The sequence below is a fragment of the Thalassophryne amazonica genome, chromosome 12 (assembly GCF_902500255.1).
Source record: "Thalassophryne amazonica chromosome 12, fThaAma1.1, whole genome shotgun sequence".
Taxonomy (NCBI): domain Eukaryota; kingdom Metazoa; phylum Chordata; class Actinopteri; order Batrachoidiformes; family Batrachoididae; genus Thalassophryne; species Thalassophryne amazonica.
The window spans coordinates 4,518,502-4,536,634 of NC_047114.1; the positions used below are offsets into that span (position 1 = coordinate 4,518,502).

The following is an 18,133-nucleotide window of genomic DNA, read 5'->3' on the forward strand; positions in this document are numbered from 1 at the left end:
GGGGTTTCCTATTGTCTGTGGGATGAACTTGTTCATTTTAATTTTGATTGATGTTGCATCTCCAATGTTTGACCTGGGCCAAATTTTTGGACCTTGTTTTTGGGGGTTTGGCCAACCAGAAACAGCAGAAATTTTGTCTGCCAGTCACCATTCTGCACTCCTTATAATAAACTTATACATATCCAAAATGTTAAATGTGGTATTATCAATGTTTAATCCATCCCAGAATTGCAGCCTTTTGGGGGGTCCCTGGGGGCCACATGCAGCAGGTGCACCCCGGCAGACATCCATATCTACACGATTGCCGCTCTCCCAAATGCTCATGTACTTGGATATTGGAACCTGCTTCGTTTGACCAAAATGCTCTGGGCTGCTGGTCTATTGTGCAGTGTACTAAAACACTGCAAACTGTTTTGTGATTATTGCTGCAAAATTAGTGTCCTGTCATCATGTACGTGCACCAATGCAGACGACCACGAGTTCTCGATAATGACGGGTGAGGCGATCTTTCTCCCATCAGCATTTATCTGTTGTTGTTCTTATTGTGCTCTTTGGACTTTGAGTCACACGGTGTAACAGAGAAGTACCGTTATTGTAAAACAAATTCTCTCCCCTTCAAACTAGCTGATAAATGTGTCACAGTTAATGCGGCTGCTTCATGTGAAGTCCTGTTCAGACTCAAGCCTACATTTGCGAAGAACATGAAAAAACAATTGTGATGATCAGAAAATTTGAGAACTTAGCCCCCTGTATGACCACATGCTGTTGGATGGAAGACGGACAGACACAGATGCTTTTCTGGTCTGATCTGAATGTTTGTAGTCACCTTTTAGACGTTTGTAATTTATTGTTTACTTGTGTATTCTTTGGCATCCTCCAGCGAATAAAGCAGTTCCTCCTGCTGTCCAAGCGTCGCTCGGCCCTCATCATGCAGTGCCTGAAGGACTCCGAGACCAGTAAACCCATCTGCATGCCCCGCCTCTACATCAACAGGCGACTGGCCATGGAGCACAGAGACAACCCGTCCCTGGATCCCAGCTGCAAGAATGCCGTTTTCAGTCAGGTAACGTTTTTTTTTTGTCTGGGAATATCATGTCCTCACAGTTACACAAACACGATGGTTAATATAAAATTCACAGTAACATTTTACAATAACGCCACATTACGGTAATTGACAGTGAAGGCAGTAAAAAGTGTTCATGTTAAGGATGGCATCGATCTGATTCAGTATCTGTATTGGCTTGAACTGAATTGTTGCTGAAAACGTGTGCTGAAAACTCAGCCGCTTCAGCGTCCCAAGGCTGTGAAACGCTATGAAACGGCAACTCAGAGCGCAGCTGAACAGAGTTTCTATCCGCTGAATGGGGAAAAAAATACTCCATCAAAATCCTTCAGTATTAATCCAGAGTTCCTCACGTGAGCGTAGCTGATGATACATTTAGAAATTTACTGTTTATTTTAAAATTGAAAGGCTTTGTGTTTTTAGAGAGAGAGAGAGAGACAGAGACAGAGGGAGGCAGAGAGAGGGAGAGAACTTAATTTTTAATTATTTTTTTTACTCTATCACTTGCTTTGACAATGTAAACATGTTTCCCATGTCAATAAAGCTCTATTGAAATTGAAAATTGAGGAGATGGAGAGAGACACACACGGAGAGGATCGGAAGTGGAAAAAAATGTGGATCGGTGCATCCCTAGTTCATGTTAAGTGATGTATTAAGTTGTACATTGTAGAAATTGAGTCAGACGAAATGAGGAGAGCCGATTTCGACAGTCTAACACGCATGGTGTATCCTTTATTCACACAAAAGTAAAAACTGAAAACTTTCCAGGCACACAAAATTATATAGGGCTCAGCCCGGCTTCCTTCCCTGCAGTGGGCTTGGTAATGAAACACAAAGGGCTAGGCCAGCTGATTACATAAACAGCAGGTGTCTGTGCTTGGCACAATGCAGTGAGTGATAAAAGTTTGCAAACACATTTTTGAGACATCTTTGGAAACCATCAGTAGAACATCGTCAGGCGGGGGACCTGCCAGGAAAACATCTATGCCTTGGCTCATTAACATATGAGGCAAGAAGCACAGTGTAACCTTGAGTGCCAGACATTTACGGGTGAACAGGTTTAACATATGCAGGTTTGGCTCATCAACATATGTAAGGCAGGAAACACAATGTAATTGTAAGTGGCTGACATTTACATGTGAACAGGTGTAACCTAGATGGGCCACCAGGGGTGGTCTAAGGTGGTGAATTAGGTCTGAACAACACCTTCCGTGTGCATGTATGTGTGTCCGCGCTACAAAGGCCCTCCCACAAATCACTATAGGGAAGAACAATATAAAGGAAGAAAAGAAAAGAAATCATCAGGTGTGGGGGGTGGTGTATAATCCGGCTGGAACAGCTCCTTCGTATCGGGGCATTGAAGGCGCTGCGTAGAGGTGTTTGAGATGTGCCGGTTGGGTGGCTGGGCTGGTTTGGCTTGTGGCCCTGTGGAGGTGGACGGGCCAGCTCCATGGGCCTTCCGCAGGCCCAGCATGACCCATGGGAGCCTGTCCATCCATCTGCTGTCTGTTTGATGTGTATGTGGACTTTGGAGAGCTGGCAGTCCCCACAAGAAGTGGCCCAGGCTTTAACATCTATTTTGGGCATGTGCCAGATGAACTTGGCTGCCACCAGCCTTTGTGACAGTTTCCTCCCGGGTGGGAAAGGCCATGCACAGCCTCAAAGATGTTCCGCTTCTGTACGGTGGGGACCACTGATCGTGGCTGTCCTGTGGAGACGTCACAGAGCAGCCTGGTGCCGCCCTCCCAATGATTATGTCCATCACCTGTAATCTGGTAACCACAGACTTGAGTGCTTGCACCTCTGGATCGGCAGCCTGATCAGCTATAGTCCAGGTCAAGATGGATGGTGGCTGTGAAGGGTCAGGAGAAGCTGTCCACAGCGGAGTTCGTCTTGCCGGTGACATGCTGGATGTCGGTCGTGGACTCTGATATGTAGGCGAGCTGCCATTGCTGGTGGGCGGACCAGCATTCCAACACTTTGGCCTTGGCAAAAGTCAACAGCTTGTGGTCGACAAAAGCTGTAAACCACCGGCCCTCCAGTAGCGTGCGGAAGTGTGGGAAGGGAAGGTTCAGGGCGAGCAGCTCTGAGTCAAATTGCTGTAGTTGTGCTTGTTTGGGCTTAACTGGCAACTGACAAAAGCAAGTGGCTGCCACGCCCCGTTTACCCACTGTTCGTGTTGATGCATCTGTGGTGATGGATATGGGGGGTGTCCGGTAATGAGTGGGCCAGCATCATCATGGAAGTGAAGGCTGTCTTGGGATCCGAGAATGCGGTGTCTCTCTCTGCTGACCAGTTCACCAGGTGTTTGGGAGCTTTCTCCTTTAGTGCCTTGTATAAAGGGCGCATGACCATGGCAGCTTTGAGGATGAAGCAGAGGAAAACATTCATCATTCCCAAGCACTCCTGCAGGACTTGCACTATGATTGGTCACAGGAGATTCAGAACTGCCTCCACCTTAGACAAGAGGGGCACCGCTCCGTCTTTCATGACTCTGTGTCCCAGAAAGTCGATGGTGGTCAACTCAAACTAGCACTTAGTGAGGTTGATGATTAGTCCATGCAGGCTGAGGTGTTCAAAAAGTATCTGCAGGTGGGACAAGTGCTCCGTTTGGGATTTGCTGGCCACTAGGATGTCATACAGGTAGACAAACAGGAACAGGGCTTGGCCCGGCTTCCTACAATGCTGAGGGCTTGGCAGTGAAACACAAAGGGCTGGATGCTTACATGAACCGCAGGTGCAGACGATTGCCTGCGCGCTGCACAATGCAGGGGACCTGCCGGGAAAACAGATGTGCACCTTGGCTCATTAGCATGTCAGGCGAGGAGCACAGTGTAACCTTAAGTAGCTGACATTTATGTGTGAACAGGTTTAACCTAGAGTGGACCACCGGTGGTGGTCTGATTGGTGAATTATGTCCAAACAACACCTTGTGTGTGCATGTCCGTGTGCAAGCGCTACAACATTAATATATAAAGACACTGAACAGTATTAATAAATGATTACTAAACACAGTTAACCTTTAATTTACTGTTAGCTAATGCTTATTGGATGGATGGATGACATTTATTGTCATTGTCATTACAAGTGCAACAACAATGAGATTACATCCACACTCATTGCCACAGACAAGATACAGCAATTAATCCACAATTATTACTTGTTTACTGTAATAATGGCATTAAAGAATTAAAGACAACACATATACATTTGACATTGTTTATGTGCACTAAACTTGAAACAGTCCGTTTTCCAAATTGGGGCGATGTGAGTATGTGGTAGCTGTAGCAACATGTCGTCACACCACCACCAGCTTGGGGGGAACGGGGGCCTACCGAAGTTAAAACTGCACAGCTCCCGGACGGGGAATAGAGTGCCGTGAGTGGGGGCCGGGATGGGGTGGTGGATGGGGACAGGAGGGGGGGTAGGGACGATGTAGAGCATGCTTCAGTCTCTTGTCCTTGTGTGAGTCAGTTACTGTATAACAAATGTACTCTTGTGTTAAAATGTGACCAAATTCACTAAAATCACCTTCACTATATGGAAGAGTAATGTTATATATGATAATTGTGTTTTTAGGGATTATTACTCTGTTTCCATCTCTTTTATTATTGTTTTATTTATTTATGGGGTTTTTTTAACTCATCTGTCCCTCTGTATTGCTTTATGGATCATGTGACTATTGGCTTGTGTTGACCCCCGCCCTTTTTTTTTTCTCTTTTCAGGTCTTTGAGGGTCTCAAACCATCTGACAAACTAGAGAAGACTTTGGACTACAGGTGCACATGTTTTATTTTTACATTATTTGACATTTGTGGGCACAGTGGCAGAAGGTCACCAGTCCAAAGCCACTTCTGGCCTGATCTCCATGTTTTGAGTTGTATCAGCAAGGGCAGCCGGTGTAACATTTGTGCCACATCAACATGCAGAACAATCCTGGATCCTCTGTGGTGGCTCTGAGCCAAAATGGGATTAAACTAAACTAAACCTGAATAAAGAGTATTTAGATCTGAAATTCACTGATTTGATGGACAAATTGAGCATGAACAATTTTGTTAATTTATTAATTGTTCCAGATTTTTCTGCTATTGTCTGTTTTCTATCACGAGAAATCGACCATCCCCCAAAACACATACACGCACACTTGCATACATACACTTTTCAACATTTTCGGAACTTTTACAGGCCGGTTGATCAGTTAATGGAAAAAATATATGCAGCTGGTTAATGAGTAATGGAGAAAATGTAGCAAATAAAGTAGCAATAAACGCATGTTTTTTTTTTTTTTTTTGGTTTGCCAGGTGGCCTGCTCGGCACGACCAGTGGTGGGAATGTAAGTTCATTGCAGAGGGAATCATCGACCAGGGCGGTGGTTTTCGGGACAGTCTGGCAGACATGTCCGAGGAGCTTTGTCCCAGCTCAGCAGAGTTTCCGATGCCTCTGCCGTTCTTCAACCGGACATCCAACCAGGTCACTACCACTCAGCAGTCAATTAATCAGTTTGAGTCTTTGTTTTAAAGGTCTAAAATGCTCTGATTTCAGCTTCTTAAATGTGAATATTTTCTGGTTTCTTTCCTCTTCTCTAACTGTAAATGGAATATTTTTGGGTTGTGGACAAAAAACCAAACCCTAGAGGACGTCCTCTTTGACTTTGAAAACACTGATTAATATTTTTTTTTACCCTTTTGACACTTTATGAACCAAACTACTTAATGATTAATAAACAAAATACTAAACACATTAATTGGTAGTGAAAATAATCAACAGATGCAGCCTAGTTGTATTTTATTTTTCTGTCTTTTTGTGTCTCAGGAGGAGGCAAAGCTCTGTGCAGGATTTTCTTCCATAATTCTCCCCTCCCACATTTAGTGCATTTTTAATTGTTGACACTATATTCTTCATATGTTGGGATTTGTAAAATAAGTACTTTTTATCACAATACATTTGAATGGAAAATTTAAAGTTATTGTTAGAATTTATAGTTATGATTTACCAGTAAATTAACCAGAGGATAATCAACTAATTGGAAAATCATGAATAGGCTAAGAAGAAAATCGATTAATTAATCGATTCCCATATTTTCTAGAGCATTGGTCATACTTTTTTGTATAATCACCTCTTTAATTTGTGATTTTGTGTAGCATTGTAGTGTACTTTATATTATTAATATTTCTTCTTTTTTATTGGAGTTTATTGTGTTTAGTGCTTTGATTCCTGGGAATCAATTATTATTGTTATTATTAATAATAATGATGATGAATGCATGATTCTTCAGTATGTAAGTCATAAATTTCACAATCTCCCAAACTTGTAATTAAAAGATACTTCTACTCTGAAAAATACAGTAACTGTAAAAATAGATTTATGGATTACAAAAATAGTCACTAGTTGCAGCACTATTAGAGTCCCATTTTTGTTTTGTTTTTAGTAAGTGTATTTTTTTTCTCCAGGGGACTTTAGAAGCTCGCGACTACTATGTTCCCAACCCGTCCTGTAAAGACTTCAACAAGTTTGAGTGGATTGGTCAGCTCATGGGGGCTGCTCTCAGAGGAAAAGACTTTTTGGTGAGTGATAGTCATTGTTCAGCATATGTCGGACGTTTGCGTTACTTTAATCAGTGATCGGCATCCACGACTTGGATTTCAGCTTGCATCCTCTTGCTGCAGGTCTTGGCTCTGCCTGGTCTGGTGTGGAAGCAGCTGACTGGGGAGGCTGTCAGCTGGAATAAAGATTTCCCTGCTGTTGACCCTGTGCTGGTGAGGACAAAAAAAAAAAAAATTCATAAAAAACAAGCTGTTTCAGGTTGTTGATTGACACTGTGATTTATACCTTCTAAAGTATTCTGATGTTAAGATTAGTTACCTGCAGGCAATTTTTTAATTTAAAATCATTTCATTTCACTTATACAGCGCCAAATCACAACAAAGCTGCCTCAAAGCACAAAGACTCAGAGGGGTGACCTACTGCTTAGGCCATTCTAACAGTTGCAAGGTTTTTACAAAGTTTACAGAAGCTGAAGAAACAGGAAACAGAAAAAAACAGAGTAGCATCAGAAACAGTGCATTATTGAGGTGAGCACGCAGTCATTGGTGCCACAGGCAGGGTGTCGTGAGATCAGTCCAGTACCCTGGCGTGCAGGGCCAGTGTCCATACATTGCCTTGTCAGTTTCATTTTATTAAAAGCTGTCTTCATGGAAGACTGCATTCCAAAAGCAGACTGCAGTGGCTCAGAGAGGTCCCCCTCAGCAAGGTGGTCCACAGGCTGCTGTGTCATCTTCAGCCAGGCCATCTCGTGGTCAGTCCAACACCCTGGACTGCTTAGCCATCATCTGCAGGAAGTCTCCTCAGTGCCTCGGACAGAGAGAAAAAGAGCAGAATCAGTTGGTTGGAAATAACTGCACCTAAGGTATAATCCACCAGCAGTAAATTGACAGGGAAGCAGAGAGAATACTAAGGTGATCACTGGCAGTTAATCAATCAATTTCAATCAATTTTTTTTTTATATAGCGCCAAATCACAACAAACAGTTGCCCCAAGGCGCCTTATACTGCAAGGCAAGGCCATACAATAATTATGTAAAACCCCAACGGTCAAAACGACCCCCTGTGAGCAAGCACTTGCCTACAGTGGGAAGGAAAAACTCCCTTTTAACAGGAAGAAACCTCCAGCAGAACCAGGCTCAGGGAGGGGCAGTCTTCTGCTGGGACTGGTTGGGGCTGACGGAGAGAACCAGGAAAAAGACATGCTGTGGAGGGGAGCAGAGATCGATCACTAATGATTAAATGCAGAGTGGTGCATACAGAGCAAAAGAGAAAGAAACAGTGCATCGTGGGAACCCCCCAGCAGTCTACGTCTATAGCAGCATAACTAAGGGATGGTTCAGGGTCACCTGATCCAGCCCTAACTATAAGCTTTAGCAAAAAGGAAAGTTTTAAGCCTAATCTTAAAAGTAGAGAGGGTGTCTGTCTCCCTGATCTGAATTGGGAGCTGGTTCCACAGGAGAGGAGCCTGAAAGCTGAAGGCTCTGCCTCCCATTCTACTCTTACAAACCCTAGGAACTACAAGTAAGCCTGCAGTCTGAGAGCGAAGCGCTCTATTGGGGTGATATGGTACTACGAGGTCCCTAAGATAAGATGGGACCTGATTATTCAAAACCTTATAAGTAAGAAGAATTTTAAATTCTATTCTAGAGTTAACAGGAAGCCAATGAAGAGAGGCCAATATGGGTGAGATATGCTCTCTCCTTCTAGTCCCCGTTAGTACTCTAGCTGCAGCATTTTGAATTAACTGAAGGCTTTTTAGGGAACTTTTAGGACAACCTGATAATAATGAATTACAATAGTCCAGCCTAGAGGAAATAAATGCATGAATTAGTTTTTCAGCATCACTCTGAGACAAGACCTTTCTAATTTTAGAGATATTGCGTAAATGCAAAAAAGCAGTCCTACATATTTGTTTAATATGCGCTTTGAATGACATATCCTGATCAAAAATGACTCCAAGATTTCTCACAGTATTACTAGAGGTCAGGGTAATGCCATCCAGAGTAAGGATCTGATTAGACACCATGTTTCTAAGGTTTGTGGGGCCAAGTACAATAACTTCAGTTTTATCTGAGTTTAAAAGCAGGAAATTAGAGGTCATCCATGTCTTTATGTCTGTAAGACAATCCTGCAGTTTAGCTAATTGGTGTGTGTCCTCTGGCTTCATGGATAGATAAAGCTGGGTATCATCTGCGTAACAATGAAAATTTAAACAATACCGTCTAATAATACTGCCTAAGGGAAGCATGTATAAAGTGAATAAAATTGGTCCTAGCACAGAACCTTGTGGAACTCCATAATTAACTTTAGTCTGTGAAGAAGATTCCCCATTTACATGAACAAATTGTAATCTATTAGACAAATATGATTCAAACCACCGCAGCGCAGTGCCTTTAATACCTATGGCATGTTCTAATCTCTGTAATAAAATTTTATGGTCAACAGTATCAAAAGCAGCACTGAGGTCTAACAGAACAAGCACAGAGATGGGTCCACTGTCCGAGGCAATAAGAAGATCATTTGTAACCTTCACTAATGCTGTTTCTGTACTATGATGAATTCTAAAACCTGACTGAAACTCTTCAAATAGACCATTCCTCTGCAGATGATCAGTTAGCTGTTTTACAACTACCCTTTCAAGAATTTTTGAGAGAAAAGGAAGGTTGGAGATTGGCCTATAATTAGCTAAGATAGCTGGGTCAAGTGATGGCTTTTTAAGTAATGGCTTAATTACTGCCACCTTAAAAGCCTGTGCTACATAGCCAACTAACAAAGATAGATTGATCATATTTAAGATCGAAGCATTAAATAATGGTAGGGCTTCCTTGAGCAGCCTGGTAGGAATGGGGTCTAATAAACATGTTGATGGTTTGGATGAAGTAACAGAACAATCTGAGAGAAAGAGTCTAACCAAATACCGGCATCACTGAAAGCAGCCAAAGATAACGATACATCTTTGGGATGGTTATGAGTAATTTTTTCTCTAATAGTTAAAATTTTGTTAGCAAAGAAAGTCATGAAGTCATTACTAGTTAAAGTTAATGGAATACTGAGCTCAATAGAGCTCTGACTCTTTGTCAGCCTGGCTACAGTGCTGAAAAGAAACCTGGGGTTGTTCTTATTTTCTTCAATTAGTGATGAGTAGAAAGATGTCCTAGCTTTACGGAGGGCTTTTTTATAGAGCAACAGACTCTTTTTCCAGGCTAAGTGAAGATCATCTAAATTAGTGAGACGCCATTTCCTCTCCAACTTACGGGTTATCTGCTTTAAGCTACGAGTTTGTGAGTTATACCACGGAGTCAGGCACTTCTGATTTAAAGCTCTCTTTTTCAGAGGAGCTACAGCATCCAAAGTTGTCTTCAATGAGGATGTAAAACTATTGATGAGATACTCTATCTCACTTACAGAGTTTAGGTAGCTACTCTGCCCTGTGTTGGTATATGGCATTAGAGAACATAATGAAGGAATCATATCCTTAAACCTAGTTACAGCGCTTTCTGAAAGACTTCTAGTGTAGTGAAACTTATTCCCCACTGCTGGGTAGTCCATCAGAGTAAATGTAAATGTTATTAAGAAATGATCAGACAGAAGGGAGTTTTCAGGGAATACTGTTAAGTCTTCTATTTCCATACCATAAGTCAGAACAAGATCTAAGATATGATTAAAGTGGTGGGTGGACTCATTTACATTTTGAGCAAAGCCAATAGAGTCTAATAATAGATTAAATGCAGTGTTGAGGCTGTCATTCTCAGCATCTGTGTGGATGTTAAAATCGCCCACTATAATTATCTTATCTGAGCTAAGCACTAAGTCAGACAAAAGGTCTGAAAATTCACAGAGAAACTCACAGTAACGACCAGGTGGACGATAGATAATAACAAATGAAACTGGTTTTTGGGACTTCCAATTTGGATGGACAAGACTAAGAGACAAGCTTTCAAATGAATTAAAGCTCTGTCTGGGTTTTTGATTAATTAATAAGCTGGAATGGAAGATTGCTGCTAATCCTCCGCCCCGGCCCGTGCTACGAGCATTCTGACAGTTAGTGTGACTCGGGGGTGTTGACTCATTTAAACTAACATATTCATCCTGCTGTAACCAGGTTTCTGTAAGGCAGAATAAATCAATATGTTGATCAGTTATTATATCATTTACCAACAGGGACTTAGAAGAGAGAGACCTAATGTTTAATAGACCACATTTAACTGTTTTAGTCTGTGGTGCAGTTGAAGGTGCTATATTAGTTAGAAAGGAGCTTCACGAACAGACCCAGAATTTAGATGAAGTGAGGCCAAGACCTGTTTTGTTGCTAATAAGATGAATTAAAGGGATGGGAAGCGTAGTTCCATACTTCTGGAACAGAACTGGAGAATAGAAGCGTCTTTACTCTGAACTTACAGAATCTGACTGTTTTATTTCCATAGGGAGATCATTGTACAAATCAGGTACACAATAAGAGAGGGCTCTGTGACCTGCAAACCTTTTATTCACCATAAGGACACAAAGGAGCCCTGCTCCCTGAGAATGCAGAGCCCGGGCCAGAACGTAGGGTTTAATTAGGTCAGCTAAGTAGGGAGGTGCTAGTCTGAATATTTTTATAGGTTAGTAACAGAACCTCAAAATCAGACCTCACAGAGACAGGAAGCCAGTGAAGAGACGCCAGGATCGGTGTAATGTGGTTTAACTTTCTGCTTTTTGTCCAACTGAGCTTTTGGGAAATTATCATTGCTTTATTTATTTACTGCTAATCTAATCATCCTGGACTTCAGCATGGTTCAGACTGGCTGTGAGTTTAACCACAGAATGTGTGTCTCTAAGTTCAGTTCACTGAGTTCACAGCTTTTGATGTGACAAAATAAATGAATAATAATAATAAAAAATTTAAGAAAATGTAACTTCAGACATTACTCTCACTGTGCCAGAACCTCAGCCTGAAATACTTCAGGAGCCGCCTGTTATCCGGCTGAGTTCAAATGGCAGTTATGTGTAAGATGTTCCAGTTGTTCCTACTTGAACCATGTGTGAAGTTTTTACCTTGAAAGAATAACATTTCTCTGTTAAATAGAATTTAAATTAGAGTAAAAGTGGTGTTTTTTTCAGTGTTACGAATTTGCAATTGACAATAGCATTAAAGGAGGGAGACAAGATGGCGCCTGTGTGTGTTCCGGCTGCTGCTTGCCTGTTACCATGTCGTTTTTCTGTTATTTTCCTGATTGTGTGTGCTGTCATATCAGCTTTGATGGATAGCGATTGCGTGAGTGCAATACAGATTTATGATCGCGACCCTCTTTTTAAAATTAAAGAGACAATGGAATGCCTCTTTCATGACTGGGATAGCTACCAGCAAACTTTATCACCTCTGTTTGTGTGTTCCCCCTCCTCCCGGGAATACCTAATGTTGTGGCGACGTCCAGGTAGTCCGAAAAAGAGGAGAAGAGGCTGCAGAGCGGGTGTCCAGGTTCAGATCAGACGAGGAGTGTGGCGTGCGGCTCGTGGATACCGAAGCTACAGGTGGCTTCGCCCAGTTCCACTCTTGCAGGGCCATACGGCTGGCGGTGTGGCCCTGTTCACGCATCCCACCACTCCTCTGTGTTGCAGGACTCAGCCTGGACATCACTGGGTCCCCGATGGACGAGTCGCTTGGGTCCCGGGTCCGTCCCTGCTTTCCGTGTTTACATCTCAGGAGCAGCGTGGGTTTCGCCGGTACAGTGGTGCCTCATGTGACCGTGGGAGATGTCTGCAGCCTATCCCGCTGTGCTCAGCGGACTCGACTACCGCCTCATTGTTGAGTCGGATTGGATTATTGAATGTGCGCTCTATTTCAAATAAGGCGTTCTCCATTAATGAGCTTTTTGTCAGGAAAAACTTGGACTTTCTTTTCCTCACAGAAACGTGGCAGAGGGAAAATGAATGCATCCATTTAAATGAACTCTGTCCTGCGGGTTGCTTAGCAGTGGGTAAGCCCCGCCCCTGTCGCACGGGGGGAGGACTGGCTGCTGTGCACCGGGACCGGTACACATACAGACTGTCGGATACAAGCCACGCCCCCTCTTTTGAGGCGCTCATGATGGAAGTTGGTTCCTCACATAAATTTTATAGTATTTTGATCTGTCAACCTCCTGGCCCTGCTGGAACTTTTCTTAAGGCTTTTACTGACTTTTTATCGTCTATAATTAGATTTGAAAATGTCTAAATTTTGGGTGATTTTAATTTCCAGATTGATGTTGATACTTCCACTTCAGCAAGAGAGCTTATAACTATGACAGAGGCTTTTAATTTAAACAGTATGTGTCAGGTCCCACTCACAACAAGGGTCACACGTTGGATCTGGTTTTTGCACTGGGTCTGGAAATTACCAATGTATGTGTGGAGGATGTTCTTCTGAGTGATCATTGTTGTGTTTTCTTTGATTTGATGGTGCCATCTGAGCCTCGACCTGTTTCTACTAAGGCAGAAAGGAGAATTATCACAGAGACAACAGCTACGCTTTTCTGTGATAAGTTCAACCCTTTACTTTTTAATAATCTCACTGAAACTGATTGTTTTATGAATAGCTTTAATAGCCACTGTGCCACTATCTTGGATCAAGTGGCACCACTAAAGGCTAATAAAGCTCCTCGTGAAAGTTTCTGTCCTTGGATAAATGATGGGATTATGACTCTAAGGAGAACATGTTGCCAGATTGAACGCCTATGGAAGTCAACAAAACTGGAGGTTCACAGGCTACATTTAAGAGACTTAATATCTTCCTTAAATAAGATGATAGAGGAGGCCAGGACGAGTTATTTTAATCGCCTGATTTCCTCCAATAAAAGAAATCCTAAAGTGCTTTTTGACACAATCAGCTCTCTTGTGTCACCTGCTGCCTTCACTCCTGTTATCTCTAAAACTAGTTGTGAGGAGTTCCTGGATTTCTTTATTTGTAAGGGAATCTCCCACTCAGTGCTGGGCCTCATTTTAGCCTGTTACTGTAGAGGACATCTCAACCATCATGAATAAAGTGAAGCCATCCTCTGGTATTTTGGATGTTCTTCCGTTTAAACTGTTTGTGAATGTATTTGACTCCATCGGGCCCTACATTGCTAAAATGTTTAATATATGAGGTCTGTTAGAAAAGTATCGGACCTTTTTATTTTTTTCAAAAACTATGTGGATTTGAATCACATGTGATTACATCAGACAAGCTTGAACCCTCGCGGGCATGCGTGAGTTTTTCACGCCTGACAGTTACGTCATTCGCCTGTGGGCTGGCTTTGAGTGAGGAGTGGTCCACCCCTCCCGTTGGAATCTCTTTGTCTGAGAACTTCCTGAGAGACTGACGCTTTGCTTGATCAAAATTTTTTCAAAAACTGTGAGGCACATCGAAGTGGACATCATTCGAGAAATTCAGATGGTTTTCTGTGAAAATTTTAATAGCTGATGAGAGATTATGGACTGTTGCTGTCGCTTTAAGGACTGCCCACGGAGTGGGACGTCGCGACGCGCCCTGAGCCGCCGCTGTCTGCCTGTTTAGAGCTGAAAGCTTCCAAATTTAAGCCTCTGTTGACCCAGGACGTCGTGACAAAACGGAGAACTTTCAGAAGAGGTCGGGATCAACAGTTTATCCGGACATTCCACTGTTAAAGGAGATTTTGTAATGAAAGAAAGTGCGGACGGGTCCGCGTCGGGACGCAGCCGGCACCGCGCGCCGCCACAGGAAAAACACCTCCGTTGGAAGCCTTAAGGACAAGTTGGAACATGTCCAGCTGTTAAACAATTTCTCAGATACTCACTCAACTGAAAGCCATCAAAAGCCGCCTGGTTTTTACAAATGGTTATCAACACAGAGGTGTTTTTCCTGTGCCGCCGCACCGTGCCGGCTGCGTCCCGACGCGCAGACCCGTCCGCACGTCTTTCATTAATAAAATCTCCTTTAACAGTGGAATGTCCAGATAAACTGCTGATCCCGACCTCTTCTGAAAGTTCTCTGTTCTCTCACGACATCCTGGGTCAACAGAGGCTTAAATTTGGAAGCTTTCAGCTCGAAACAGGCAGACAGCAGCGGCTCAGGGCGCGTCGCGACGTCCCGCTCTGTGGGCAGTCCTTAAAGCGACAGCAACAGTCCATAATCTCTCATCAGCCGTTAAAATTTTCACAGAAAACCAGCTGAATTTCTCGAATGATGTCCACTTTGATGTGCCTCACAGTTTTGGAAAAAATTTTGATCAAGCAAAGCGTCAGTCTCTCAGGAAGTTCTCAGACAAAGAGATTCCGACGGGAGGGGTGGACCACTCCTCACTCAAAGCCAGCCCACAGGGGAATGACGTAACCGACAGGCGTGAAAAAACTCACGCATGCGCACGAGGGTTCAAGGTTGTCTGATGTAATCGCACGTGATTCAAATCCATATAGTTTTTGAAAAAAATAAAAAGGTACGTTAGTTTTATCACAGACCTCGTATCTTTGTCGAGTGGTGTGTTTCCCTGTTATTTTAAACATGCCATTGTGGAACCACAGTTAAAGAAAGCTGGATTGGATTCTACAGAACTCAAGAACTTTAGGCCAATATCTAAAACCCCTTTCTTGGCCAAAGTCTTGGAAAAGGTAGTCTATGCTCAATTGAGATTGTTTTTGCAGGCTAACATCCATGACACTTTTCAATCTGGGTACCGTGAGTTTCATTCTACTGAAACAGCCCTGTTGAAGGTGTCTAGTGACATGATGATGGCGGCTGACACTGGCAAATGTTCTGTGCTGATTCTGCTTGATCTGTCTTCGGCGTTTGATACCGTTGACCATGGCATTCTGATAAACAGATTGCGGGATTTGGTTGGAATGTCAGGTTGTGTTTTAGAGTGGTTTACCTCTTACCTGACTGGTAGAACTTTTAGTGTGATGGTGGGCAGTGCCGTATCGGAATCTGCAGATCTTCTGTGGGGTGTGCCGCAGGGATCGGTCTTGGGACTTGTTTTGTTCTCGTTGTATCTCCTTCCTCTCAGCAAGCTGATCCAGCAGTTCAGTGATGTGTCCTATCATTTGTATGCTGATGATCTGCAGCTGTACTGCTCTTTTAAGACAACTGAGCCACAGAAACTCTGCTCTTTCACAAATTGTTTGGCCAAAATTACAGAATGGCTCACTGAGGACAGTCTGCAGTTAAATTCCAATAAGACTGAGACTCTGATTGTAGCACCAGATAGTGCTGTACCTGGAATTAAGCAGCATCTCAGTAGCCTAAGCTGCACGGTCAGAAGCAGCCTGCGTAACCTGGGTGTCATTTTGGATGGAGGAATGTCTCTGGAGCAGCACACAAATTACCTGGTTAAGAACTGTTTTTTCCAAATTCTGAACATCTCTAAGCTCCGTAAGATGGTGACTTTAAAAGAGCTTGAGATGATTGTTCATGCGTTCGTCTCATCGCGTTTGGGTTATTGTAACAGTCGTTTCACTTGTCTGAATAAGAAGGAGTTGGCCCGCCTGCAGGTTGTGCAAAATTCTGCTGCGCGCCTGTTTACCTGCACCCGCAGGAGGGACCATATTACTCCTGTTCTTAATACTTTGCATTGGCTGCCTGTCTCCTACAGGATTCATTACAAAATCCTGGTATTGACTTTTAGAGCTCTGCATGGACAAGCACTGGAGTACATCAGGGACCTGATCCAGCCTTATGCTTCCTCCAGGAGCCTCAGGTCGTCCAATCAGAACCTGTTGATGGTTCCTCGGACCTGTTTTAAAAGTCGCGGGGACAGATCATTTAAAGCGGTGGCGCCTAGCCTCTGTGCCCTTCGTTCTCTGGATTGTATAGATACTTTTAGAAGGCAACTAAAGACGCATTTCTTTAAGTTAGCTTTTTAGCCTAATATTGTATTTTATTGTTTTCGTATGTTATTTTTAGATTATTTTTGTATGCCATGTGCAGCGCTTTGTGACCCTGGTCTGTGAAAGTCGCTTTATAAATAAAGCTTACTTACGTACTTACTTAAATTTAAAAATGATAAACAGCCAGCTGATGTCACGCTGCCTTTCTCTACTCTGTTTGGCTGGCACCTACCTAGCTGACCTAATTAAACCTTACGTACCGTCCTGGGTTCTGTGTTCTCAGGGTGTAGGACTAATTAGTGTCCCTAGGGTGAATAAAAAAGTCTGTGGGTCACAGAGCTTTCTCTTATCGTGCCCCTGTTCTGTGGAATGATCTCCCTGCGTCAATATAACAGTCAGATTGTGTAGAGACTTCCAAGTCCAGACTTAAGACGCACTTATTTTTCCTTTCGTATGGCTAGCATACTGGCATAGTAGGTTACTATGCTTTTTACTCTTTTAAATTTATTTTATTAGTAAACGGAGCGTGCCGCGGCCTCAACTTTATCTAAAGTCTGGGTCTTTTAGTGAAGTTTAGGACTAGTGCCCGGCGATCACCTTAGTATTTCTTCTGTTTTTTTGTTGTTTAATGCTGACAAATTCTGCTGTATTTGTTGTCTTTCTGATGTCTGATGCTGTTTTTTCCTCTCTGTTTGAGGTGCGGCTCCATCTTGAGATGGGTGTGGTGTCTGTTTCTGAAATCCTCCTGTCCTGTGTGCCAGCAAAATATCGTGTATATTCATTTTGTGAATTGTTTTGTAAATTGTGTCATTGCATGGCCCAAGCAGAGGGTCACCCCTTTGAGTCTGTTTGAGGTTTCTTCCTCAAATCATTATTTGTTATTTTATTATATTTTTCCTTAACACTGTCGCCTGTGTTCTTGCTCTGGGGTTTGGTAAGGTTAGACTTACTTGTGTGAAGCACCTTGAGGCAATTTTGTTGTGATTTGGCGCTTTATAAAGGAAAATAAATTGAAATTGAGAGTCAATAGTGAGTGACAGAAACACTGTTAAACAGAATACTCTCACACTGCACGGTTTAGTCCGGCGTCACCAACCGAACGGTATCCCCTAAAAATCGGTCCACCCTGCCTTCATTGTGCATGTGTCATTAGCTGCGGTTCACCGATTATCACCTTGTTTATATTTAAAACTGCATCCAGTCATCATCTATCTCAACAACCATTTCCACATAAATTCAGCATTATTTCATCAGAGAAGACGGAGCAAGCAATCAATGCGCCGCGGCTACACGAGCTGCTAGCTGATGCATTCCCTGCACGTCGGTCATTTCAAATCATCACCGAGTATCACCTCTTTTCTGCTTAAAATGGCCTGAATTCTGCTTAAAACTGACTTTAGAATGATTTAAGAGGTTTTACCTTTATCATCTGATGGTTAATAATCATATTAATCCATTTGATTACTTTGGGCGAAGAGACTCTGTGTCAGACAAGCAACTGATATCTGAAATGACCCATGCACAGTGGAGGCAGGACAGACCGATTTTTAGAGGTGGACCGTTCGGTCTGCAACACCGGTATTCAATAGAGAAGAAGAAAAAAATTACGCAGATGTGCTCTGCAGTTTTTTGTGTCAAATATGTTCAAACCTAAACTGTTTAATGAAGAAATAGAGGAGGAAAAAACCCCATCTAATTTAAACCACTTAATTCTGCATAGCGCACAGGAC

At 42.8% G+C, this 18,133-nt stretch overlaps 1 protein-coding gene and 1 long non-coding RNA gene across 3 annotated transcripts in view; one reads left to right on the top strand and one right to left on the bottom strand.

The window, feature by feature from the left end:
• The window catches only part of hectd3 (HECT domain containing 3), a 50,759-nt gene that overhangs the window by 21,011 nt on the left and 11,615 nt on the right, over positions 1-18,133 (top strand). For both annotated transcript variants that reach the window (XM_034182452.1, XM_034182453.1), the window contains exons 10-14: positions 881-1,063; positions 4,789-4,841; positions 5,364-5,532; positions 6,513-6,626; positions 6,729-6,818. In XM_034182452.1, coding sequence (XP_034038343.1) covers positions 881-1,063; positions 4,789-4,841; positions 5,364-5,532; positions 6,513-6,626; positions 6,729-6,818 — 609 coding nt within the window. The remainder of the gene's footprint in view (positions 1-880; positions 1,064-4,788; positions 4,842-5,363; positions 5,533-6,512; positions 6,627-6,728; positions 6,819-18,133) is intronic.
• On the bottom strand, positions 536-16,943 carry LOC117521125. The gene is made up of 3 exons (XR_004563894.1): positions 16,697-16,943; positions 5,686-5,691; positions 536-547 (listed from the first exon to the last, which is right to left on the bottom strand). It is a non-coding gene; the product is annotated as an uncharacterized LOC117521125 (long non-coding RNA).